Source organism: Ammospiza caudacuta, chromosome 31 (genome assembly GCF_027887145.1).
Source record: "Ammospiza caudacuta isolate bAmmCau1 chromosome 31, bAmmCau1.pri, whole genome shotgun sequence".
Lineage (NCBI taxonomy): Eukaryota > Metazoa > Chordata > Aves > Passeriformes > Passerellidae > Ammospiza > Ammospiza caudacuta.
The window spans coordinates 2,774,319-2,800,331 of NC_080623.1; the positions used below are offsets into that span (position 1 = coordinate 2,774,319).

Below are 26,013 nucleotides of genomic sequence, written 5' to 3' on the forward strand. Positions count from 1 at the left end.
TGAATATTTGCGAAAAGCCAAGGATAAAATCTGCATTTTTCACACCCCCCCTCCCCATTCCCGCTCAATTTCGCGACCACCACGTGGCCACGGCCCTTCCCTCCGTTTTTCATGAATGGAGAGCCCCTCCAGCTAAAGCGCATGCGCGGCCTCTTAGCCCCGCCCCTATCCGCTCTGCGCAGCCAATGGGAGCGGGCGGGCGGTGTTGTGGTCACGTGCGGCCGCCGGTGTAGTGGCGGTGGCCCCGCCCCCCCGGCACGTTTATTGCGCTGTTTGCCGCGCCCGCCCGCGCCCTCCCGCCAAATTCTCATCCCCGGTTACCGAGCCCCGGGTGGGTCCGTGCGGGGCGACTCGGCCTGGGGGTGTCCCGGGCTCCGGGAATCCGTTCCCGGGGTGTACGTGAGAGCGGGGATGCTCCACTAGGGATTACCGGCAACGGCGGGTGCACCGGAGGGGCTCAGCACGGTGGGAGCCCACCCCGGGTGGGGGTTTGGGGCTGTGTTCAGCCTCCCCGGGACCCCCTGGAGCCCCAACGGGAGGGGTTCCCCGTTGCTCCATCCCCTCCCTCGGGTGATACCGGGGGTACCGAGCCCGGTGTTGTGTCCCCCCCCATCCGGTAAAACCTCCCTGGGCTGTGAGCCCACGGTGCAGAGCAGTAAATCCCGGGTGGGTGAGGAGAGGTCTCTCTTCCTGATCCCTCTGTGGGACCCCAGGTGATGAGGACAGACGTGTCCCCATTTTTGTGGGGGTGTCTTGTACCCCAAAACCTTGTGCTGGGGGCTGAGGTGCCCCTGGAATGAGATGGAAGCTGGTCTGAGCCTTGAGAGGAGGATTTGGGGGGTCCCAGGCAGCCCCCCCTGAGCTGGTGCCCCCCTTGCAACCTCCAAGGTGGTGGTGATGGGCGAGGAGGAGTTCTGTCTGATGCTGGGGCGGTTTGGGGGGTCTGGGGGTGTTGTGGGGCAGTTTGGGGGGTCTGGGGGGTGTTGTGGGGCTGCTGGGGCAGTTTGGGGGTGTTGTGGGGCAGTTTGGGGGCTCTGGGGGTGTTGTGGGGCTGCTGGTCTCCCATCACTCCATCATCATCATCATCATCATGGCTCCATCCTGATCCACTTGGTGACATTCCCTGAGGGACCCCTGAGATTGGGGGACAGGGGGACACCTCGGTAGTTTGAAGCCTCGATGTCCCTTTGTCCCCACAGCTTCCAGGTGAGCTGGGGGGGGGGGACACGGCAGGTGCTGCCCCTCCTGGGGAGGGGGTCCCAGGGTTTTCTGGGCCCTGCAGAGGTGAGGAGGGGTCTGGGTGGGTCTGGGGTCCCACCTGTATGTCTGTGTGTCCCACTGGCACATCCTGTCTGTCCTGCCGTGTCCCCAGCTGGGAGGTGAGGACAGATGAAAGGAAGAAGCTGGTGGAGGTGTGAGGAGCCGTTTTCCTCCAGGTGAGGGGCACAGAGCCCACCTGGAGCCCCGATGTGCTGCCACCGATGTCCCCTCACCCTCAGGTGACCACGGGGACCTCCATGAAGCTCATGGGGAGCTGGATAAATCTTGTGGCAGACCCACCAGCGTGCTGTGACCCCTGGGGTGGGACAGACCCTCCCCCAGGACCCTCCTTGGGGGGAGCCCCTCACTTTGCACAGCCTGTGGGGCTCCCAGCGGACTGGGGGTTCTCTGCTGTCCCCCCCACAGCCACAAGGACAGGTCGGGGCCGTTCCTGCTCGGGCAGCCAGGGCTCAATGCGGGTGTTGTTCCCCCGGACCCGTGGGAGTCGGGGCTGGAACAATTCAACTTTGTTTTGTCTCTAAACCCCTGAATTAGGGGGGTTGTTCCTTGCTGGGGGGGGGAGGCTCCCTCCAACCCTGGATGTGCCCCCTCCTCATGGCACTGAGCACCCCAAGAGCCTCACTGCGATTTTGGGGGTTTTCCAGCCCTGTTCCCCCCATTTCTCTCCCTAAGAACTTTGTGAGTGTGTGGGGGGGCTCTGGCTGCGGTTCCCCTTGAGGCTTATCTCCACCCAGTCGGGCTAATTGGCGCTAATTACACAATTATGGTGGTAAAGAGGAACGGGAGCTGCTTGGGGGGGGCGTGAAGTGTTTTTGGGGTGCTGGGACCAGGGTGGGGCTGCACCCCCCCAATTTTCCTCCCAGATCGCCGGGTTTGGGGGTTTGGGCTCCTGGGGGTCCTGGGTCTGACCCCCCTACCCCTCCCCGGGGGGGTTCAGGGTCCAAACGGGCGGTACCGGCCCCGTGCACCCCTTGGGATGGGGGGGAGCAGCACCGGCTGCTCCGGGGATACCGGAACCGGACGTGCATGGTGCTGCAGGACCGGGGTTCAGCAGCAGCACGTGGTGCCGGTGAGCGGGGACCGGGACCGGGCTCGGCGGCTGCTACCGGGGACCGGGACCGGGCATGGCGGCTGCTACCGGGGACCCCAGGACCGGGCATGGCGGCTGCTACCGGGGCTTCCTGGACCGGTACAGGGATACCGGCAGTGGACACAACAGCTCTTCCGGATACACCGGGACCTGTCCCGTGGGCTCTTACGGGGAACCCTGATGCCGGACACAGATAACGGGGACACCGGCCCGGGGCACATCCCGAATGCCACCCTCCCTTCGCGATCCGGGAGCCCTCCCTGTATCCATCCATCCATCCCCGGTGCCGGTGCGGTGGGCGGAGCCTGGCTCCTCTAGCCCCGCCCCCTCGGTGCCCACGTGCGCTCCCGCCCCGGCGCCGCCGGGGTTAAGCTCGGCGGAGGGATCTCCCCCCCCCCCGCCCCGCCCGGCAGCGTGCGCTGCGGCCGCGCGCGCGCCGTCACACCCCCCGCGCCCCCCCCCGCCGCGGCCGCAGCGCCCGCCCGCCGCGCACCGTCTCCCTCCGCCCGCAGCCCCCGCCGCCCAAAGTAGTGCGGGAGCGGCGGCGCCCCCCGCTCCGCGGCTCCCCCTTAGGACCCAGCGCGGCGGCGGCCCCGGCGGGGCGGGCGGGGCGGGGCGGGGGCGGGCGGCGGGACCTACTTTCCTCTGGAAATGGCCGCGCCGGGGAGCACCGAACGCCCCGCGCCCCGAGGCCCGTCGGCGTAGGGCGGCCGCGGGGGTGAGCACCGGGCGGGGGGCGCGGGGGTGCAAACGGCCCCGCCGTGGGGCCCGCGCGGGCGGGACGGGCCCCGGCGGCCCCGGAAGGAGCGGCCCCGCGGTCGTGCGGGCTCCGGGCCGCGCCGCCTCCGCCGTGCCGCCGCTCCCGGTAAGGCCTGACCGGGGCCGGGCCCAGAGCGCGGCTCCCACGCCTTTGTGTCCGGTACCGGCGGGTCCCGGGCGCGTGTAGCGCAGCTGCGGCCGGACCCGTCGCTCGGGGCCCGGTGCCGGTGCCAGCGTAGGCCGCGGTGGGCCGGGGATCGGGGCCTGGCCGGTTCGGCCCCCCCGGTTGCACCGGGGAGCGGGGGAAGCGTGGCCCGGGAGCACCGGGGAGGGTGTGGGGGGGGCGGTGTCCCCGCGTGGTGTTTCGGCTCACCGGGGGGTGCGGGCCGGGCCTCCCCCCGGCCCCGGAGCCTTTCCCGGGAGGGCCCGAATCCCCCCGGCCCCGGAGCCTTTCCGGGGAGGGCCCGAACAGCCCCGGGCCCACCGGGAACCGGGGCCAGGGAGGTGCTGGGTGGGACACGGCACTTCCTACCCCGCGGCCGGGACCCTCCCGGGTTTTTGGGGGGTTGGCGCTGCGCCGGTGCGTTCCCCCCACCCCGGTGCCCCGGACTCTGCGTTGGGGCCCCCCCGGTGCCCGCGGGTCCCCCCGTGCGTGCCCCGTGCTCCGGTTTGGGGTCCCCCTCGCTGCCCCCGCCGTGCTGGAGCCCTCCGGGGTTTTTGGGGTGCGCTTGAGGCAGCGGTGGGAGGGAGCTGCTGCGGGACCCCATCTCCGGTTTGTGGGTCGTGTTTTGGGGTGAGTCTCCCCCCGTTCCCATCCTGGGGCTCTCTGTGCTGCGCGGGGTCGGTGCTGGGCCTGAGGAAATGGGGGCACAGGCAGGTGCTGGTGGTGGGGACCCCGTTATTTTGCTGCATCCCGAATTGCCATGAATATTCCTCATGTGGGGGTCCCAGCTTTGCTGCGAGGGTCCTGAGGGCTCCTCAGGGGTCTCGGTGACTCCCTGGGGTGCTGGTGTGTGGTAGAGTTGGGGTCACTGCTCCCTCTTAATCCAGGTCACTCGGGGGTTTGGTTGCCCCAGATCTGTTGGGGTGGCACTGGCTGGATTTGGGGAGGACCTGGTGGGCAGAGGGTGATGGGGGAGGCCAGGGGGTCTCCTGGACCCCTGTGGGGCAGGTGCCACCCTCTGCTCCTGGGGGACATTCCCAATGCCAGAGCCTATAAATTGTGTTTGGGGGAGCAGTGGGAAGATGCTGCCCTGTCCCTTTGCTAGAGGGAGGCTGCAGGGTGCCAGGGAAGGGCCACCATCCCTGGTGCTGACGGGTGTCCCCCCCTATAGCTGTGGCCCCCCAGGAACGCCAGAGGCAGGATGGACGAACAGAAGGTGCCCAGCGAGGAGAAGGACGCAGCCGCGCCAGGTGAGCCATGGACAGAGACCCTGCCAGGGTGGGCAGGACTTTGGGCACCTGGCCCTGTTTGCCCTGTGGTGGTGACACCCCTGTCCCCACAGCCGATGGGGTCATGGCCTCGGAGGAGATGGGCAGCGCCGAGGGGGACCCCCTGAAACCCCCCGAAGGAGCCTCTGCGGGGCCAGAGCCGGACAACGCGGGCACGGAGGGACCTCCCGAGGCTGCCAGGTGAGGGTGGAGGACTCGGGTGGTGTGGAGCTATCGAAGGTGTCCTAAATGTCCCTGACACCCCCTGTTGTCCCCTCCCAGCCCGCTGGGCCGCCGCTGTGCCCTCTGCAACTGTGGGGACTGGAGCCTACACGGGCAGCGGGAGCTGCAGCGCTTCGAGCCGGTGCCCGACTGGCCCGAGCGGCTGGGGGGGCACGAACCCCCTGATGGGCCCAGCCCAGGGGCTCCCCCAGGGCCCAGCCAACTCCCCCCAGAGCCAGAGCTGGCGGGTGACAGCCTGGCACAAATTGGCTTCTCCGAGGGGGTGACGCCAGCGCAGCTCTTCGAGCCGACGGGTGAGTGTGATAACGGCATGAGGGTCCTCACCGCCACTTGAGTGTCTCCATTGCCACCTGAGTGTCCCCATCCTGCCACCTGAGTGTCCCCAAGCTGTCCCTGACTCCCCCTCCCCACAGGGCACTGCTGGGTGCACCACTGGTGTGCGGCCTGGGCGGCCGGTGCGGGGCCGGACGTGGCCGGCGTGGCCAGAGCTGTTTTCTCAGGGATCTCACAGGTGAGCAGATCCCAAAGGGCGTTCAGGGGGATGGCAGGGTTTGCTGCACACTTGCTGACCCTCTGAACTCCTCTGCTCACAGAAATGTGAACGCTGCGGGCGGGCAGGCGCCACCATCCCGTGCCGGGCGGCCGCCGGCTGCTCCCGCCTCTACCACTTCCCCTGCGCCGCCGCCAGTGGCTGCTTCCAGTCCATGAAGACCCTGCGGCTGCTCTGCCCCGAGCACGTGGCTGAGGCCGTGGATATGGGTGCGTGGGGCTGGGGACACCACCCTTGGGTGCTGGGAGCCTCCTGCCCTGCTCCCAGCAGGGTGTAGCCCCACGAGCAGACGGCCCTGACCCCCTTTTCTCGTGGCTGACAGAGGACGCGTGGTGCTCGGTGTGCAGCGGGCCGGGCGAGCTGCAGGACCTGGTGTTCTGCACCAGCTGCGGGCAGCACTTCCACGGGGCCTGCCTGAACATCTCCCTGACGCCTCGCAAGCGCTCGGGTTGGCAGTGCCCCCGGTGCAAAGTGTGCCAAACCTGCAGGTGAGCCCCCAGACCCGCGCTGGGGAGGGGGGCGTGCACTCAAAGAGGGGTCCCAGCCTTCACTTTCCTCTGTGCCCTACAGGCAGCCCAGCCAGGACTCTGCCATGCTGGTGTGCGAGGCATGTGACAAGGGCTACCACAGCTCCTGCACGGAGCCAGCCACCCAGGGCCTCCCAACCGGCTCCTGGAAGTGCAAGGTATGTCCTGCTCTCACTTGGGGTACGCTGTGCCTGCCCCCTCTGCACCCCTTGACACATCTCTGCTTCCCCCCAGAACTGCTGGGTCTGCTCAGACTGTGGCCAGCACCCCAGCTCCAGCTGCCAGTGGTCCCCAGGCTCGGAGGTGTGTGGGGACTGCCAGCAGCGCCGTGCCACGCCCGATGTCCCCACGGCGCCAGAACCTTCACCACAGCCTGACCCACCTGCCCAGATGTGAGTGGGGATGGGAGTGCTGCTTTGGAGGGGGCTCAGGCCCTCTGTGGGTGGGGGCACAGGGTGGCCTGAGTGCTGTCCCCTCACCCAGGTTCCCCCATCCCAGGTCAGAGTCCCCTGTCCCCAGCGACTCGACGGATGCACCCGTGCCCCTGCCTGAGCTGGAGACTGTGGGGTGTGATGAGGTGACGCAGCCCCTCGTGGACCCCAAGGAGACACCCCCAGACCCCCAAGAGGCACCCCCAGACCCCAAGGAGGCTCCCCCAGGCAATGCTGAGTGTCCTCCTGGCGAGCTGGCCTCTGTGGAGGTGCCCCCCAGTGAAGAACCCCCCGAAGAACTTCCCTCAGATGAGCTGCCCCTCGATCAGCCGCCCCCCGACATGCAGCCCTCTGACATTCAGCCTCCTGAAGTGCAGCCCCCTGAGGAGCCCCTTCCTCTCCTGCTGCCCCCTGAGGAGCCTCCCTGTGAGGAGCTGCCCCTTGAGACCCCATCCCTTGCTGAGCTGCCCCCTGACAGACCCTCCCTTGAGGAGTTGCCCCCCAGTGAACCCCCCCACAACGAGCTGCCCCTCGATGTCCCTCCCCTTGCTGAGCTGCCCCCTGAGAAACCAGCGTTTGAAAAGTCACCCCCCCATGAGCTGCCCCCCCCTGAAGTACTGCCCGTTGACAAATCACCCTCTGACGAGTTGCCCCCCAATGAGTCACCCCCCAAACCTCCCCCCCTTGAAGAGCCACCCCTCAATGAGCCATCCCTGGATGAGCTGCCCCTCAACAAGCCACCCCCTGAGGAGCTGCCCCCCGAGGAGCTGCCCCCCAGTGAACCTCCCCCCATCGAGCTGCTCCCCAAGGACCCCCTTCCTGAAGCGCTGCCCCCCGAGAAGCTGAGCCCTGAAGAGCCCCCCCTTGTTGAGTTGGCCCCTGAAGAGCCAGTCCCCAGCGAGCTGCCCCCCGAGGAGGACCTGAAACCACCAGGTAATCTGGGCACTTCTCACTGTCCTCTTTTCCCTCCTCTGGATGTTTTTTGTGGCTTCTCCCAGCCCTGGCTTTGCCTGATTCCTCTATTCCTTCTCTTTTCATATGTTGGTGCCCTGTTTGGGGTACTTTGGGACCTCTCAATGCCAGGCTGGGTGGCACAGGGGGGATGGAGGGGACCCCCACACTCCCTCACCCCATCTCCATCCCCCAGGTCTCCTCCCCGAGGTGACAGTGGCAGAGGAAGCGCCAGCCCTGGCTCCAGAGGTGCTCCCTGAGGAGGAGATGGAGCTGGAGCCAGAGCCCTCACTGCCCCCTGAGATGACACCCCCACCCTCAGCTCCCCCAGGTGGGTCTGGGGAAACAGCAGGGTTGGGATTGGGGGCGTGGGTGTCTCTGGGGGGGCTGTGGTATCTCACACTTCTCCCCTCTCTCCCCCCAGCTCTCCGTGCCATCTCACCTGCACGGACCCCAGTGCCCTCCCCTGATGCCAAGGAGGACGAGGTGCTCGAGCCCCCCACGCCAGCCCTGCCTGAGCCCCCTGGCAGCCCTGGCATCGCCATGGACACCGACCCCCCTGGCTCCCCACCGCCACCCCTGGGCTCTCCTGCTGTCACCCTGGCCCCTGCCGAGCCCCCTGAGGATGAGGAGATGGAGATGGCCGGTGCTGAGGGGGAGTCCCCAGCCAGCCCCCCTGCAGATGCCCCCCAGGGCAGCCCATCCCCCGAGCTGGGGCCCTTCCCAAGCCTGCCTGAGGAGGAGGAAGAGGAGGAAGAAGAAGCACCGAGGCTGGAGAGGGAGGGCACCAGTGGAAGCTCCCCACCACTCAGCGAGGAGGATGCCCTGGAAGAAGGCCGGGCTGGGGGGGAACCAGAAGTCAAGCGGTCCCCTTCGGGGTCCCCCCTGCTCCTGGAACCGGAGGAGCTGGGCCCTGAGACCCCCATGGAGGTGTGCACCACCAACGAGAAGCTGCTGGGCCACGGGGACGAGGGGTGCCCCGAGCCCCCCGCGCTGCGCCCACGGCCCGACATCCTCAACGAGATCTCCAACCTGAGCCAGGGGGACACGAGCAGCAGCTTCCCCGGCTCGGAGCCGCTGCTGGGGTCCCCAGACCCTGAGGGTGGGGGGTCTCTGTCCCCTGAACTGGGCCCAGCCTCAGCTGATGCCAGTCTGCAGAAGGAGGACGCCGGGTCACTGCCAATGGGTGCTGAGACCGATGACTCGCTGCTCTTCGAGCCAGCAGCCAAGGGGGACGGGGACAAGAGCCGGCGCCGCAGCTCCCCAGGCCGCTCCCGTGTCAAGCAGGTATAGGGAGACTCCCCTCACCACAATTTTGGGGGGACCCCTCACCCTGAGCCCCATCACTGGGCAGCAAGTAGGTGAGGGCTGAGTGTGTGGTGGGATGGGATGGGGGCAGTGCCCCTCTGCTGCCCTGGCATGGGGGGTCCCACTGCTCCCAGTGCTGTAACTCCCCTCTCCCCTTGGCCACAGGGTCGCAGCAGCAGCTTCCCAGGGCGGAGACGCCCCCGAGGTGGCTCCCACGGGGGCCGGGGCCGAGGCCGGGCACGCCTGAAGTCGACCACCTCGTCTGTGGACACCTTAGCAGTAAGGCTGGGTTGGGGCAGGGAGGGTCCAGGGGATCCTTAAGCTGTTGAGAGTCTCCCCCATCCCCTTCTCTATCATCTCCCATGGAAAGACCTGAGGCCTTTATGTGGGGTGGGTTGGGTCTTATTGGGTCTTATGGAGTCTCATGCCTGCGCCTTTGCTGAGTCTGGGGGCTTCACCACAAAAAATAGGGCAGGTACAGAGCTTCCCCCTGGGGAGGGGTTCTGCTGGCCCTGCATCTTCCTGATGCCATCACACTGCACAGAGAGGGTGTCCTCAGTGCTGAGCCTCCCTCTCTGTCCTCAGCTCGCTGACGTGGAGAGCTCGCCCAGCAAGGAGGAGGATGAGGACGATGATGACACCATGCAGAACACAGTCGTCCTCTTCTCCAACACTGACAAGTTTGTGCTCATGCAGGTAACCAGGGCATGGCAGGATGGACAGATGGACAGGGTGGGACAGACTCTGTCTCTCCTCTGCCAGCTGTGTCTCCTCACTCACAACCTCTCCCCCTTCAGGACATGTGCGTGGTGTGTGGCAGCTTCGGGCGTGGGGCCGAGGGGCACCTGCTCGCCTGCTCCCAGTGCTCCCAGTGCTACCACCCCTACTGTGTCAACAGCAAGGTGAGGAGGGGGCCCAGCACCCCCAGCCCCACCCCAGAACTGTGCTGTGCCCCCCAAGGACACACAAGGTCCTGCCTGGCACGTCTTGTGTGTTGAGTTGTGCTCTGACATGTCCATGCCAAGTCCTGGGGTGTGGATGTGGGGTAGCCTGGAGACCCTCGTGGCCATGCCCAGGGCTCACGTAGGTGCCCTCCCGTGTCCCCAGATCACCAAGGTGATGCTGCTGAAGGGCTGGCGCTGCGTGGAGTGCATCGTGTGCGAGGTGTGCGGCAAAGCCTCGGACCCCTCGCGCCTGCTGCTCTGCGACGACTGCGACATCAGCTACCACACCTACTGCCTGGACCCCCCGCTGCAGACCGTGCCCAAGGGCGGCTGGAAGTGCAAGTGGTGCGTAGGGGACACACAGGGCTGAAATTTGGGGTCTAAATTTGCGGTGCTGACCCTTTGGGCGTCTCTCTGCAGGTGCGTGTGCTGTGTGCAGTGCGGGGCTGCATCTCCTGGCTTCCACTGCGAGTGGCAGAACAACTACACCCACTGTGCCCCCTGTGCCAGCCTGGTTGTGTGCCCCTTCTGCCGTGAGAAATACGTGGAGGACGATCTGCTCATCCAGTGCCGGCACTGTGATCGGTGAGCACCGTGCCCTGGGTTCCAGGGGCTTGAATTTGGGGTCCTCCCAGCGAGGCTGTGGTGTGTTATGGTCCCCCATGCTCCCCACAGGTGGCTGCATGCCGCGTGTGACAGCCTCTTCACTGAGGAGGAGGTGGAGCAAGCTGCAGATGAAGGTTTTGACTGCAGCGCCTGCCAGCCCTACGTGGTCAAACCCAGTGAGTTCATGGGGCAGGGGGAACTCTGGGGGATCTGGGGGGCATTTGAGGGGTGTGGGGACTCACCTGCTCCTCTGCTTTCCTGCCACAGTGCCCGCGCCTTCTGCAGAGATGATCAAAGCCAAGGATCCAGGTACGTGCTGGGCTTCCCAGGGCTGTGCCATCCTCTGGCTACACACCCAGCGCTGCCATTTGTCCCCAACGCTGGCATTTGTCCCCTCAGAGCCCCAATATTTCCGCTTCGAGGGCGTGTGGCTGACAGAGACGGGGATGGCCGTGCTGCGCAACCTGACCCTGTCACCCCTGCACAAGCGGCGGCAGCGCAAGGGCCGCCCGGGCACCCTCAACGGGGACGGGGGGCTGGAGGGCAGCGACCCCCTGGGCCCTGAGGACAAGAAGGATGGTGACCTGGACACGGATGAGCTGCTCAAAGCTGACGGTGGGTGTTCCTGCTGGCAGAGCTGGGGGGTTGCAGTATTGGGGTGTCAGGGGGTCCCACTAATGTGCACCCCCCAGCAGTGAGTGTGGAGCACATGGAGTGTGAGATCAAGCTGGAGGCTCCGGCCAGCCCTGATCGCGATGTTGGAGCTGATGGGGACTCGGGGAAGGGGCTGGAGGACCCTGAGGAGTGCAAGAAGAGGAAGCGCAAACCGTACCGGCCTGGTGAGTGTCCTGCAGTGTCCTGCAGGCTCTGAACCCTTCTGGGCTCTTCTGTGACCCCACTGTGATCCCCACTCCTCCTGTGCCCCTCAGGCATCGGTGGGTTCATGGTGAGGCAGCGCAAGTCCCACACGCGGCTCAAGAAGGTCTCAGCAGTGCTGCCAGACGTGGGGCGTGAGGGGCTGAGCACCGAGGGACACCCTGAGGATGGTAGGGCCCAGTGATTCCCTGGTTTTCCCCCTCTCTTCCCCCCCCCCCCTTTTTTCTCCCCTTTTCCCCCCCTTTTCTCCCCCCTTTTCCCCCTTTTTCCCCTTTCCCCCTTTTTTCCCCCCTTTTCTCCTTTTTTTCTCCCTTCCCTTCCCCTTTATTTCCCTTCCCCTTTATTTCCCTTCCCCTTTATTTCCCTTCCCCTTTATTTCCCTTCCCCTTTATTTCCCATTCCCTTCTCACCCCCAGGGATGTGCAGTGCCCCTCCAGTGGCACAGGACCATCCCCAGACCCTTTTTTGGGGGTGGTTTTCATTGCTGGGGGGCTCTTGCAGGGGCTCCTGGTGATGTCCCAGCCGAGGCTGGCCTGGATCCTGGCTCAGGAGAGGGGGACGAGAAGAAGAAGCGCCGGGGACGGAAGAAGAGCAAGTTGGAGGACATGTTCCCCCCGTACCTGCAGGTGGGATGGATGGATGGATGGATGGAGGGGCTTGGAATGGATGAGGAGATGGATGGGGAGACCCCCACATGCTGATAGAACCCCCTCCCCAATTGCAGGAGGCGTTTTTTGGGAAGGCACTGATGGACCTGAGCCGCAAGGCGCTGCTGGCAGCAGGCGGGGTTGGGGACGGGGCCGCCCGCCCCGCCTTGGGCCAGGGTGCCCCAAGGCCCAAGGGGGACCCCAACCTCGCTGGGGCACTGCAGGGGGGCACCCCGGACAGGAGGGAGACCCCCACCCACCCCCGAGGTGAGTGTGGTGAGTGAGGAGTGGGTCTGCAGCTTAACACGGGGGGAGTTACAGGGGTTAGCGAGGGGTTGTTGTGGGTCCCTACTGGGGTTGGGGATCCCTGGGCTTGTTGGGGCTTGTGGGAGTTGTCCCTGGGGTTATTGGAACTTGTTGGGGTCCCCAGGATGGCTGAGGGGGTTGTTCAGGGTCCCTGGGCTTGTTGGAGGTCTTGAGGGTATATTGGGGGTCCCTGGGTTTGTTGAGGCTTGTTGGGGTCACCAGGATGGCTGGGAATGGCTGAGGGGATTGTTCAGGGTCCCTGGGGTTATTGGGGGTCTTGGGGGGATATCGGAGGTCGCTGGGATTGTTGGGGACCCCCATTGTGAGCAGTGCTGGGGGCTCTGGGGCTCGTTGGACAAGGCCGAGGGCTGTGAGGGGCGGCCATCACCGCTGAGGGAAGGCACTGGGGCTCGGGGGGGGGGATCCTGACCCTGCTCACTGAATCCTGGGCTACCCTGCAGGCGACGACAGCACTGACGGCAGCGCCGCCGCTCCCGATGACGATGGCAAGGACGACGCCAAGGCCGAGGAGCTGGGTGAGACCCCTGTGGGACCCTCACAGCCGAGTCCTCCACGGGGCACAGGGCGCCCACAGCCACCGAGACCGAACTCTATGGTTGAGGGCTCCGCTCTAGGCAGGGCTGAGCTCTATGGTCAATCCCATGATGCCCGTGACCATAGAGTGGTGCGTAGAGCGCCCCCTTGTGGCGCGGCGCCGCTGGAGGACCGATGGACTCGTGTCCCTTGTTGGGTGACAGGGGCTGCTCCATGGGGGTCCTCAAAACCCTGAGTCAGGGTTCCCCAGGGGGCTGAGGGCACTTCTTGATTCTTCCTCAGGAGCCGACGAGCCCAAGGATTCCCCAGACCGCGGGGACACCGAAAAACCGGCCACCCCAGGCGAGGGAGCGCTGAGTTCCGACCTCGACAAGATCCCCACGGAAGGTGAGACCATCCTGTGCTCCCTCTTCTGCTGAAGGGGTCCCAAGACCGTGACCCCGAGGTTTCTCTGCTTCCCATCAGTGTGGTATTTGCACCCAGCTTCTCCTGTGTTTGTCTCTGCAGAGCTGCCCAAGATGGAGAGCAAGGACGTGCAGCAGCTCTTCAAGGACGTGCTGGGCTCAGCGGAGCGTGGGGAGCAGCCCCTCAACTGCGTGGCCGCGGGGATGGAGACCGGGCAGGACCCCAGCCGAGCACAGCGGCCCTTCCTGCAAGGAGACCTACAGCTCTCAGGGCAGGGTGGGTGGAATTGGCAGAGCCCTCATCATCCAGGAGGTCCCTGGAATTGTGTGGTGAAGGGCAGGGATTGTTTCCAGCCTCAGGAAAGCCAAACTCACTCACTCAACGGTGCCTGTGGTGTCTGAGAGCCCATACTCCTTGGTATTCCCTGTTGCTCTGGGGGTGAATCTAGAGAAGAATTTGGGGCTTGTGCTGTCTGGGAGTTGTTTGGACTCCCAGGGTAGGTGCAGGTTTGTTCCCCAACTTTGTTTTCCCTGCAACCCATCTTGTTTCCCTCATAGGGAGCGTTTCCCTGGGCTCACTGTCCGGATCTGTCTCCTTGGACTCGTACTCGGGGGTCTGCCAGTCCCCATTCCTCGATAACAGGTGCTCAGAGGAGCTGGGGGTCCCCTCCCTGGAGGAACTGAACTGCAGGGTGTCCTGTGACCCACACATTCTTACAACCTGTAACACTCTCTCCACTCAGGGAGCGGAGTGGCTTCTTCAGCCCAGACCACTGCGAGCCCGAGAGCCCCTGGGCCAGCAGCTCGGCCGCCACCACCCCCTCGACCCCCACGACGCCCACGACGGAGGGCGAGGGTGACGGGCTGTCCTACAACCAGCGCAGTTTGCAGCGCTGGGAGAAGGACGAGGAGCTGGGTGAGCTCTCCACCATCTCCCCTGTCCTCTACGCCAACATGAACTTCCCCAACCTCAAGCAGGATTATCCAGGTAGGGCTCTGGGGGGGCTGCAGCCGCCCCATTGGGGTGAGGGTTGGGGGTATGGGTGGAGTGTGACTCCCCTGGTTCCTTTTTTGAGGGGAGATCCCAGCTGTTCTGCCACTGAAGTGTTCTTTAAAGTGGGTAGGGGGTCTTAGCTCTGTCTCCTGGGTTGCCCCTTCACATGAGGGTGGGACAGTGACCCACCAAGGATAGGAGTGAGCTCCTCAGGTCCGGGCTAACGTTGCTTTCCTCCCCTCTATCTGCTCGTACTGGACTCCCAGACTGGTCGAGCCGCTGCAAACAGATCATGAAGCTCTGGAGGAAAGTCCCTGCCACGGACAAAGCCCCATATTTGGTGAGTGCCAGGAGGTCAGTGGGGTGGTGGGGCCGGGGCACCCGGGGGGCTGCAAGTCAGCTGGCTTCATGTCTTTGTTAGCAAAAGGCCAAAGATAACCGGGCGGCTCATCGCATCAACAAGGTGCAGAAGGTACGTGAGGCGCGGGGAGGTGCCCGGCGGCCCCGGCCCAGCCTTGGGGGACATTGCTGTGCCCGCCCCAGCCCGTGCCCACCCCGTGGGGAGGGCTCTCACAGCGCTGACAGCCCGGCTCTCTCTGCAGCAGGCCGAGAGCCAGATCAACAAGCAGACCAAAGGGGAGGGACTGCGCAAGCCCGAGAGGCCCTCGCTGCACCTGCGGATCCCGGTGCCGCCGGGGGCACAGCCCATCTACATCAGCAGCCCCCCAGCCACCGGCGAGGGCTTCCTGAAGCCCCCAGCGGGTGCTGGAGGGGGACCTGAGTCTCCCAGCGAGATCTTCCTCAAGCTCCCGCCCCAGTCCCCTGCCCAAGTGCCTTCGCACGATCCCTACGGCGCGGCGCCCGCCTACGCGCTGGAGCCTCGCTTCCCCTCGCCCCTGGGCCAGAGCCCCACGTCGGGGGCTGCCTTCCAGCCCTTCCCTAGCCAGCCCCAGCCCCTCACAGCCCCCCGTGCTCCCCCTGACTTCCACCCCACCCCGCCTGGCACCCCTCGGCACCAGCCTGGCACCCCTGACCCCTTCCTGAAGCCCCGGTGCCCCTCCTTGGACAACCTGTCGGTGCCAGGGAGTCCTGGGGCACGGCCCCCTGAGGCCCTGCTCTCTCCCCTGCCTTTTGGGGAGCAGAAGAAGGGTCTAGAGGTGAAGAAGGAGGATGGGGGAAGCCTGGGGGTCTGCTCACCTGGCTATGCTTCTGCCATGGGCTACGGGGACTCCCCAGGTGGCCCCCACCTCTCGGCTGCGGAGCTGAAGGCGGCCGACGTCTTCAAAGCCCCCATGACCCCTCGGGTCTCTCAGGTAGAGCCGCAGAGCCCGGGGCTGGGGCACCGGCCCCCCGACCCCCATCCCCTGGCCCCCTCGCCCCCAGGCCACCCTGATTTGTACCGTCAGTCTCCCTACCTGGACCCCTACTCACAGCCCCCGCTGACGCCCCGGCTGCAGCCCCCCGAGGCCTGCTGCGCCCTCCCACCCCGCTCCCTGCCCTCTGAGCCCTTCTCCCGCATCCCCGCCAGCCCCCAGTCCCAATCCAGCTCCCAGTCCCCCCTGACCCCCCGCCCTCTCTCCAACGAAGCCTTCTGCCAGTCCCCAGTCACCCCTCGCTTCCAATCCCCGGATCCCTACTCCCAGCCGCCCTCCCGGCCGCAGTCCCGGGATCCCTTCACCCCACTGCACAAACCCCCCCGCCCACAGCTGCCGGAGCCGGGGTTCAAATCAGTGGGGGCAGCTGGCGGAGGTTTTGGGGGCACCCCAGCAGGTGACCCCCACGCCAAGGCAGCGGCAGGGCCACAGCCGCCCTTTGCCCGCTCGCCCGGTGCCAGCGTTTTCCCGGGCAGCCAGCCCCCCATGCGCTTCACCTTCCCCCCGGCCGTCTCAGAGCCACTCAAGGGCTCCCCGTCCCACCAGCCCCACGGGATCAACAGCCATTACGGCTCTGGGAAGCCCCAGAGCTCGGCCTACGCCTCGTCCCCCAGCTTCCACCAGGCCAGCAGCCCGCTGGGCCCTGGCACCGCCGCCCCTGACTCCTACAGCCTCTCGCCCCTGCGGCCGCCATCGGTGCTGCCACCGCAGCCCCCGGCTCCCCCGCAGCAGCAGGACCCTTCTGGAACCTTCCTGCCCCGCGCTGCGCTGGGACTGACGGCCGACAAGAGGGAGGAGGTGGCTGCAGGGCTCTCGGCACCCCCAAACCGGGAGCTGGCGGAGCTGCCTGGTGCCCAGGACGGGGCTCTGGGCACCATGAGCCAGTCGGAGCTGGAGAAGCAGCGGCAGGTGAGGTCTCTCCTGGGATCTTGTTGCATCCATTTGGGTTTGGGAGAGAATGAGAGGGAAAAACTGGGGCTGTGAAGGCATTGATGGCCACTCTCTGTGTGGTTTGTTTTGCTGGTTTTGGTCCTCTTGCCATTCTGGGCTCTAACACTGAGTTCTCAGCGGCTCCAGGAGCTGCTCACCAGTTGCATCCATTTGGGTTTGGGAGAGAATGAGAGGAAAAAACTGGGGCTGTGAAGGCGTTAATGGCCACTCTGTGCATGGTTTGTTTTGCTGATTTTGGTCCTGTTGCCACTCTGGGCTCTAAATCTGAATTCTTCTCAGCGCCAGTGGCTCTGGGAGTTGCTCATCCAGTTGCATCCATTTGGGTTTGGGAGAGAATGGAAGGGAAAAACTGGGGCTGTGAAGGCATTAATGAGCACTCTGTGTATGGTTTGTTTTTGGTTTTGGTCCTGTTGCCACTCTGGGCTCTAACACTGAGTTCTCAGCACCAGTGGCTCTGGGAGCTGCTGATCCAGTTGCATCCATTTGGGTTTGGGAGAGAATGAGAGGAAAAAACTGGGGCTGTGAAGGCATTAATGGGCACTCTGTGTATGGTTTGTTTTTGGTTTTGGTCCTGTTGCCACTCTGGGCTCTAACTCTGAATTCTTCTCAGCGCCAGCGGCTCCGGGAGCTGCTGATCCGCCAGCAGATCCAGAGGAACAGCCTTCGGCAGGAGAAGGAGAGCGCGGCTGCTGCCGCCTCCTCCTCACCCGCTGCCTGGGCACCTGAGAGCGGGCAGAGCTTCGAGCTGAGCCGGGGCATGGCCCCGTACCAGCCAGCACAGGTGGGAGAACTGGGGCACGGTGGGCATGGGAGGGGTGTGGCTGAGGGAGGAGCAAGGGGGGATGCGGCTGATAGAGGGGCAAAGCAGGGGATGTGGCTGACGGTGGGACACAGGGGATGATGTGTCTGGTGGAGGGGAACAGGAGGGATGTGGCTGATGGAGGGGCATGATGGGCGTGGCAGGGGAATGTGGCTGATAGAGGGGCATGGGAGGATGCAGCTGGTGGAAGGACATGGGGGTATGTGCCTGATGGAGGGGCACGGGAGGGATGTGGCTGATGGAGGGGCACAGTGGGCATGGGGGGGATGTGGCTGATGGAGGGGCAAGGAGGATGCAGCTGATGGAGGGACACAGGGGAATATGACTGATGGAGGGGGGCAAGGGGAATTATGTGGCTGGTAGAGGGGCATGTGGGGGATGCAGCTGATGGAGGGGCATGGGAGGACGAAGCTGGTCGAGGGGCATGGCAGGGGAATATGGCTGAGAGGGGCACGGGGGATAATGTGGCTGATGGAGGGGCATGGTGGGCACTGGGTGGGGAAATGTGGCTGATGGAGGGACATGGGAAGAATGCAGCTGATGGAGGGGCACGGAGGGGATGCAGCACAGGGGAGTATGTGGCTGATAGAGGAGCATGGGGGATGTGGCTGATAGAGGGGCTTGAGGGATGTGGCTGATAGAGGGGCTTGAGGGATGTGGCTGATAGAGGAGCATGAGGGATGTGGCTGATAGAGGGGCTTGAGGGATGTGGCTGATAGAGCGGCTTGAGGGATGTGGCTGATAGAGGGGCTTGAGGGATGTGGCTGATAGAGGGGCTTGAGGGATGTGGCTGATAGAGGGGCTTGAGGGATGTGGCTGATAGAGGGGCTTGGGGGGATGCAGCTGAGGGAGGGCCATGGAGATGTGGCTGATGGAGATGTAAAGAGGGATGTTGTGGTTGATGGAGGGACAAGAGGGATGATGTGGCTGATGGATGGGTGACTCTTTTTTCCTTCCTTTTTCCAGGACAAGGCTCTCCTCGGGACTCTGGCCACGGCGGCAGGTGCAGGGAAGCTGCCTGGCTCCGTCATGGTGCAGGCAGCGTTCACGCAGGACGAGCGGCTCTCCCGGCCCCCGCCGGCGGCCACGCCAGCCATGCTGGACATCAGCGGGCGGTGGGTGCCCCCTGGCAGTGCCACGGGCTCAGCATGCAGGGGTGGGAGCCGGCAGACATCGCCCACAGGCCCCCAGCATGTGGGGATCACTCTGGAGGGAGGGGATGGCTGTGGGATTTTGGGTGCTTGGCACAGTCTTAGAGGGATGGGACGTGGCGTGTCGGGGCTGTACCAAGCTGGTGCCAACACCACGGTGTCTTGCAGGGCGGCGGTGGGGCCCCCCCAGGCCTTCTACCCCCGTGGGGTGTTCCCATCACCATCCCCACAGCAGCAGCAGCAGCAGCACCTGTGGCAGCAGCAGCAGCAACAAGCAGCAGTGGCGGCCCTGAGGCTCCCTGTCACCTCCCGCTTCGCCCCCCCCAGCCGCTGGCACCCCCATGGGCACCCTGGGCACCCGCCTGCCCACCCCTGCCGAGGCCGTGCCCCCCTCGCCAGCTGCCCTGGGCGCTCCCTTCATCGAGCTCCGACACAACGTGCAGAAAGGACCTGGGGGTGTCGTGGGATCTCCCTTTGCCCCCCAGGTGCCCCGGCCTCGATTCTTCCTGCCCGGGGAGGAGGGCACCCCGCAGGCCCTGTGCACCCCAGTGATGCCCATGCAGGCGCTGCCATCCCAGAAGGTTCCAGCGCCGCTGCCACCCGCATCCCCACAGGGAGCCGAGATGGGCAACAGCCACCAGCAGCCCCACGCCAAGGTGGCACCTCCACTGCCAGCGCCCACCCTGGAGCTGCAGCAGCACATCCCTCCACGCCCCCTGTCCTCCGGTGCCACCCTGCGCCCCGAGGGTGCCAAGGATGGCCCCGCTCCAGAGCCTGCGCCCACCCCTGGGAAAAGCCACCTGAGCCTGGAGGGGGCACGGCTGCCCTGCGAGGTGCCCGTGGAGCCTGATCTGGATGATGACTTTGGCTCCCACAAGGACTTGGAAGATGATGATGATTTGGCCAACCTTAGCCTGGATCCAGATGTGGCCAAAGGGGACGATGACTTGGACAACTTGGACAGCCTGGAGACAGCAGACCCCCACCTCGATGACCTGCTGAACGGTGATGAGTTCGACCTGCTGGCCTACACCGACCCCGAGCTGGACACTGGGGACAAGAAGGACATCTTCAACGAGCACCTGCGCCTGGTGGAGTCGGCCAACGAGAAGGCAGAGCGGGAGGCCCAGCTCAAGACAGAACCACCAGCAACCACCTTGAAGCTCCCTGACACTGGGGACAGCAAAGATGTGACCCCATCTGCAGAGGATCAGGAGGTGCCCAAGGAAGGATTGGTGTCTGGGATGGGCTTGGGACTCTCTGCCTGCCCCACGGGCGCTGTGCTGGCCCCTGACCCGACTTTCAAGGCGCAGGGTGCAGAGGCAAAGCCCGGTTCGCTGCCCACTGATGTCAAGCCCAAGCTGGAGGAAGGCTGTCTGAAGACCTCGCCCTGCCAGTTCACCACCGCTGGTCCCCCCATCAAGTCAGAAGCACTGCAGGGCACAGATAAAATCTCTGCCTCCTTGGGACTGAGTGTCAAACCTGGCCAGACCCTCCTGAGCTCCAGCACCGGCCCCACTCGCCTTGGCATGACTCAGTTCTCCAACAGTGGCCACGCCGGTGTCCCCGTGCTGGAGAAGGACCCCTACACCGGCCCTGGCCGTGGGCTGGCAACTGCCCAGCTGGGTGGTCAGACCAACCCCTTGCTGGAGAAGTTTGAGCTGGACAGTGGAGCTTTGGGGCTGGGCAGTGCCCGGCACTCGCCAGCAGATGACCTGGACAAGATGGAGAGCTCGTTGGTGGCCAGCGAGCTGCCCCTGCTCATCGAGGACCTCCTGGAGCATGAGAAGAAGGAGCTGCAGAAGAAGCAGCAGATGTCAGCCCACCTGCCCCGTGGCACCCCCCACCTCCAAGCCCCGGGGCACCCCATGCTGCACACAGGGGCATCTGGGCAGCCTCCTGAGGGGCAGCCACCCCGTCTAGGCACCCCTCAGACTCCCCTCCAGCTGGGGCTGGTGGCCCGGCCACCTCTGCTGCCACCGCAGCCCCCCCGGCTCAACGCACCCCAGCAGGGCCCAGCTCTGGCCCCCCACATGGGCATGGGCTCTGGGCAGCCCCACGTGCTGTCGTCCCCCCATGGGGTGCAGGTGGCCCTGGGGCAGCCACAGCAGAGCCAGCAGCAGGTGCTGGTGCAGAAGCCGATGGCCGGGGTGCAGCCCCCCAGCCTGGGCCTGAAGCCCCCCCAGCTCGTCATGCAGCAGCAGTTGGCCAACAGCTTCTTCCCAGACACAGGTAGGGGCTGGGGGGGATTTTTTTGTGGGAGTACGAAGCCCTTTTGGGTGTGGGGGTATAGGGCTGAACGTGCTCTGGTCTCTGTCTCAGCAGACCTGGACAAGTTTGCAGCTGAGGACATCATGGACCCCATTGCCAAGGCCAAGATGGTGGCACTGAAGGGCATCAAGAAGGTGATGGCTCAGGGCAGCATTGGGGTGGCCCCAGGCATGAACAGGTAACAGACAAGGGGATCTGGGGGGCACAGGGTGGGGCAGACAGGTTGCTTTGGCTCTGGCTCACAGCTCATCTCTGTGTGTGTCCCCCCAAAGGCAACAGGTTTCCCTGCTGGCCCAGCGGCTCTCGGGGGGCCCAGCTGTCTCTGAGATGCAGAACCACTTATTGGCAGGGACTGGCCAGGTGAGTGGGGTCTACAGGTGTCTCTTGGGGCTGGCAGGCCAGAACTGTTGGTTTTGTATCTCTCTGAGGGGATGGAGTCTGTGGGGAGAGGGCAGAAATCCACAGCATCCAAACACTCCCTTTTCTTGCAGGAGCGGAGTGGCACAGACCCGACCCAGGCTCGCCCCAACCCACCCACCTTTGCACAGGGCGTCATCAGTGAGTACTGACATGGCAGGGCTGGTGTGGGACAGGGCTCACCCCGCCCTGGGGCTGGGGTCTCCACTGACCTGAGGGTCCCCACTGACTCGGGGTCTCTGCTTAGCCGGGGTCCCCACTGATCTGAGCCCTGTCCCCATCCCACAGACGAGGCTGACCAGCGCCAGTACGAGGAGTGGCTGTTCCACACGCAGCAGCTGCTGCAGATGCAGCTGAAGGTGCTGGAGGAGCAGATCGGGGCGCACCGCAAGTCCCGCAAGGCGCTCTGTGCCAAGCAGCGCACGGCCAAGAAAGCCGGCAGGGAGTTCCCCGAGGCCGATGCTGAGAAGCTGAAGCTGGTGACAGAACAGCAGAGCAAGATCCAGAAGCAGCTGGACCAGGTAGGACCCTGCATGTGGGTGGGCACCTTGTCCCTGGTGCAAATGGGATGTCCCACTGTTCCCAGTGCCAGCCTTGTTATTCCCAACTTTAGCACTGTGCCATCCCCAGTGCAAACTGAGTGATGTCCTCAGAGTCAGTGTGCCATTTCTGGCTCTACTGCCCTGCTGTCCCCAGCACTGATGCTGTGCCAGTCCTGGTATTAATTCCCTGCTGTTCCTGGAACTAACACTCTGCCATTCCTGGCATTGATGTCCTACTATTCCTGGGGCTAATGCCCTGCTGTTCTGGCACTAATGAACTGCCATTCCCAGCACTGATGCCCCACTGTCCCCAGCATTTATCCTGTGCCATTCCTAGTGCTGATGCCCCGCTGTCCCCAGCATTTATCCTGTGCCATTCCTAGTGCTGATGCCCCGCTGTCCCCAGCATTTATCCTGTGCCATTCCTAGTGCTGATGCCCCATCGTCCCCAGCATTTATCCTGTGCCATTCCTAATGCTGATGCCCCACCATCCCCAGTGCTAAGGCTGTGTTGTTTCCCTGCCCCTGGCACTAATTCCATGCCATTCCTGGCACTGACACCCTGCCATCCCCACCAGGTGCGAAAGCAGCAGAAGGAACACACCAACCTCATGGCTGAATACCGCAACAAGCAGCAGCAGCACCAGCACCAGGCCTCAGCAGTGATGGCCCTGAGCCCCTCGCAGAGCCCTCGCCTCATGTCCAAGCTCCCAGGACAGCTCCTGTCAGCACACGGAGTGCAGCAGCCCGGGGGAGCCCTGGTGGGAGCACAGGGCCTGGGGCAGCAGCCAGGGCAGCCTGGGGGGCTGCGCCTGCCCCAGGGCGGTGTGTCCATGGCCGTGCAGCAGGGTCTGTCCTTCATGGGGCAGCAGCCTGTAGGAAATGCCCCCGGACCTGGATCCTCTGGTGCGTTTTTCAGCGGGAACCCGGCGCTGCGCGGGCTGGCGGCTGACAGCCGGCTGATGCAGGAGCGGCAGCTGCAGAGGATGCAGCTGGCACAGAAACTGCAGCAGCAGAACATGCTGGGCCAGGTGTCACTGCAGCAGCAGGCAGGTGTGATGGGACAGACGTCAGTGCAACAGCCGGGTGTGATGGGACAGGTGTCGCTGCAGCAGCCGGGTGTGATGGGACAGGCGGCCATGCAGCAGCAGGGCGTGATGGGACAAGCATCAATGCAGCAGCCGGGTGTGATGGGACAGGCAGCCATGCAGCAATCAGGTGTGATGGGACAGGCAGCCATGCAGCAATCAGGTGTGATGGGACAGACGTCGCTGCAGCCATCAGGTGTCATGGCACAAGCGTCGATGCAGCAGCAGGGTGTGATGGGTCAAAGCTCCATGCAGCAGCCAGGTGTGATGGGACAGGCATCGCTGCAGCAGCCAGGTGTGATGGCACAGGCATCCATGCAGCAGCCTGGTGTGATGGGACAGACATCGATGCAGCAACAGGGTGTGATGGGTCAGGCGTCCATGCAACAGCCAGGTTTGATAGGACAGAGCTCGATGCAGCCACAGAGCATCATGGCACAGACGTCCATGCAGCAATCAGGTGTGATGGGACAAACTTCAATGCAACAGGCAGGCGTGCTGGCCCAGACATCGCTGCAGCAGCCAGGCATGATGGGCCAGGCATCCATGCAGCAGCCAGGTGTGCTGGGCCAGGCCCCAGTGCAGCCAACAGCCGTGCCGGGCCAGCCTGGCCTGCTGGGCCAGCAGCAGCAGCAGCCCCCAGCCCCACAGCCCGGCGCAGGGGCTCAGCCCATGGTGCCGAAGCAACCGGGGCTGTTGGGCAGTCAGCAGAGCCTCCTGGTGCAGCAGCTCTCACCCCAGCAGCAGCCAGGCATGCTGGGCCATGGGTCAGGGCTGCAGCACCAGCCTGGCGTGCTGGGCCACCCCCCAGCCCAGCGCCAGGTCGTCCTGGCCCCCCACCAGCAGCGGGTGCTGGGCTCGCCCCAGCTGACACCGCAGACTCCGGGGATGCTGAGCCACCGGCTCGTGCTATCCCAGCAGCTGGGGCAGTCTCGGGCACTGCTGGCTCCACAGCAGCAGCAGCAGCAGAACTCGGCAGCGGCTGCCCAGCCGGGTCTCCTGGGGCTGGGCCAGGGGCAGCCCTCCTCCATGCAGCACTTTCCGCAGCACGGGGCAGGGGGCCAGGCCCCCTCTGTGCTGCACCTGAGTCAGGGAATGCAGCCGGCCCCGGCGGTCCTGGCTGCCAAGGAGCAGCCCGCGGGCATGGACGGCAGCGCCCTGCACGCTGAGGGCGGCGAGAGCGGGGGGCAGCTGCACGGGGAGCAGCAGGGAGCCCTGAACCCCCCGGGGCTGGGGGAGCCCCAGGCCCCCAAGCACCAGGCTGAGCTAGGGCAGAGCCAGCAGCTCCTCTTGAGCTCCCCACAGCCGGGCGTTATGCGGGCAGCCCCCGGGCAGCCAGGTGCCCTGCTGGCCCCATCGCTGCAGAGCCCTGGGGCTGTCCACCCCGAGCTGTCCCAGCAGCACGGGGACACGGCTGGGGTGGCAGAACAAGCCCTGGGCTGTGGCACAGGCCCAGCACAGGCCATGGTGCCGGCACCGCGGCCCCCAGAGCAGCCAGGCAAGGGGGTGGCAGGGGCCCTGCCAGGGCAGCCACAGCCCCCACGGCTCCAGAGCCCCGTTCAGCACAAAGTAGGGCCAGCGTCGGGCACTGCCACTCTCCCCCCAGGTCTCCTGGGGCAGGTGGCAGGGCCGGTGATGGGGCAGATCCGGGCGCAGCTCCAGGGTGTCCTGGCCAAGAACCCGCAGCTGCGGCACCTGACGCCGCAGCAGCAGCAGCAGCTCCAGGCCCTCCTGGTGCAGCGGCACCAGCAGAGCCTGCTGCAGCAGAACCAGGCACTACGGACCCCCGGCCCCTTCCCCGGGCAGGCCCCGGATTACAGCTTGCAGGCTACCCGCCAGCCTCCTCGTCCCATGGGGTCCCTTTTCCAGCCCCGGGCAGATGCCCCAGCAGAGGCACAGAGCGGCTCTGCCAGCGAGGCAGGGCGGGCACTGCCAGGGCAGCCTCCCCAGCAGCCCCTGGCTGAGCTGGTTCAGGCAGCTCTGGCTGCCCGTGGCCCCCAGCCCGGCCTCATCCGCCTCCCCACGCCACCAGCCCCCTCACCCCTGGGCTGTGCCCCCCAGCACCTGGCCAGCCCCGAGCAGAGCCCCCAAGAGCCAAAGAAGACATCACCGGGCGTCCCGGCCTTGGCCCCCAGCCCTGCAGCACCCACGGAGCCAGGGCTGGCTCCCACGCCAAGCGGGGCCCTCCCTGACCCAGCACACGGCCCCTGGGACGCCGAGGCACCTGGGGTGGACCCAGCTGACCCTGCTGAGACCCGCATCAATGGGGCTGTGCCAGAGGGGGCTCCTGCGGCAGGTGAAGCCCCCCAGGTGTTGGTGAAGCAGGAGCCCAAGGAAGAGGCGGCGGCAGTGGCACAGTGTGAGGTGGATGGAGATGAGACAGCAAAACCAGAGGCCAATGGGGACCCTGGGGACAGCCAAGCCAACAGCCTGCTGGCCCAGGGTGGGCGCTCTGAGGCCGGGCACCTGCTGCTGCAGAAGTTGCTGCGGGCCAAGAACGTGCAGCTCTCAGCTCAGAGCCCAGGCGAGCTCAACGGGCACATGGAGAACCGGAGCACTGGGACAGAGCCACGGCCACAGTCGCTGCTGCTGGGCCGGGAGGTGAGCAGCAGAGGCTGGGCTGGGGGTGAGATGGGTGGGGGGCTGTGCTGGCACTGCTCATGCCCCCTTTTTCCTCCTCAGGACCCCTCCATTGCCAGGAAGCCAGCGCCCACCAAGCCTAAGCGGGTACAGAAAGGCAATGAGCGGATGCCGGCGTCCCGCAAGAAGCTGCGCAAAGATGAGGGGCTGCGTCCTGGCGAGGCCCTCATGAAGCAGCTGAAGCAGGTATGGCCGTGTGTGATGGTGTTCACAGGGGTTCTTGGACTGGGGAAGAGATGAGGATCTGACTCCATGTTTTAGAAGGCTTGATTTATTATTTTATGATATATATTACATTAAAGCTATACTAAAAGAGTAGAAGAAAAGGTTTCATCAGAAGGCTAGCTAAGAATAGAATAGCAAAGAATGATAACAAAAGTTTGTGGCTCAGGCTCTGTCTGAGCCAGCTGGGCTGTGATTGGCCATTAATCACAAACATTTAACATGGCCTAATCACAGATCTACCTGTTGCATTCTACAGCAGCAGATAATCAACGTTTACATTTTGTCCTTGAGGCCTCTCAGCTTCTCAGGAGGAAAAATCCTAAGGAAATGATTTTTCATTAAAGATGTCTGTGACAGCTGTGGGCCAGGGTGTGGCAGAGGGCTTCCTTTGCCCTTCTCTCCCCCCTCACCACTTTGTCCCCAGGAGCTGTCGCTGCTGCCCCTGACTGAGCCAACCATCATGGCCAACTTCAGCCTCTTCGCGCCCTTTGGCAGCAGCCCCATCAACGGGAAGAGCCAGCTGAGGGGCGCCTTCGGCAGCGCTGTGCTGGACAGCGTCCCTGACTACTACTCCCAGCTGCTCACCAAGGTGAGAGGGGGGTTGTCCCCCTTTTCTGGGGGTCCTGGACCAT

The 26,013-nt window shown here is 65.0% G+C and overlaps 1 protein-coding gene across 1 annotated transcript in view; it reads left to right on the top strand.

Annotated features, from left to right (window-relative positions):
• The first annotated feature begins 4,494 nt into the window (after positions 1–4,494).
• Positions 4,495–26,013, top strand: part of KMT2D (lysine methyltransferase 2D) — a 28,883-nt gene continuing 7,364 nt past the window's right edge. The window contains 43 exon segments of the mRNA XM_058821986.1: positions 4,495–4,543; positions 4,636–4,762; positions 4,844–5,097; positions 5,218–5,315; positions 5,398–5,563; positions 5,677–5,842; positions 5,925–6,039; positions 6,116–6,273; positions 6,380–7,245; positions 7,460–7,594; positions 7,688–8,550; positions 8,737–8,850; positions 9,157–9,267; positions 9,369–9,473; positions 9,679–9,860; positions 9,936–10,100; positions 10,191–10,297; positions 10,389–10,430; positions 10,521–10,736; positions 10,817–10,960; positions 11,051–11,167; positions 11,499–11,623; positions 11,722–11,911; positions 12,412–12,486; positions 12,788–12,892; positions 13,013–13,186; positions 13,468–13,552; positions 13,653–13,894; positions 14,158–14,243; positions 14,325–14,375; positions 14,506–16,185; positions 16,838–17,008; positions 18,014–18,162; positions 18,367–18,517; positions 18,519–20,430; positions 20,524–20,647; positions 20,742–20,829; positions 20,961–21,027; positions 21,175–21,407; positions 22,007–23,957; positions 24,006–25,117; positions 25,199–25,342; positions 25,806–25,970. Of these exon segments, the coding sequence (XP_058677969.1) occupies positions 4,495–4,543; positions 4,636–4,762; positions 4,844–5,097; positions 5,218–5,315; positions 5,398–5,563; positions 5,677–5,842; positions 5,925–6,039; positions 6,116–6,273; positions 6,380–7,245; positions 7,460–7,594; positions 7,688–8,550; positions 8,737–8,850; positions 9,157–9,267; positions 9,369–9,473; positions 9,679–9,860; positions 9,936–10,100; positions 10,191–10,297; positions 10,389–10,430; positions 10,521–10,736; positions 10,817–10,960; positions 11,051–11,167; positions 11,499–11,623; positions 11,722–11,911; positions 12,412–12,486; positions 12,788–12,892; positions 13,013–13,186; positions 13,468–13,552; positions 13,653–13,894; positions 14,158–14,243; positions 14,325–14,375; positions 14,506–16,185; positions 16,838–17,008; positions 18,014–18,162; positions 18,367–18,517; positions 18,519–20,430; positions 20,524–20,647; positions 20,742–20,829; positions 20,961–21,027; positions 21,175–21,407; positions 22,007–23,957; positions 24,006–25,117; positions 25,199–25,342; positions 25,806–25,970 (13,380 nt within the window).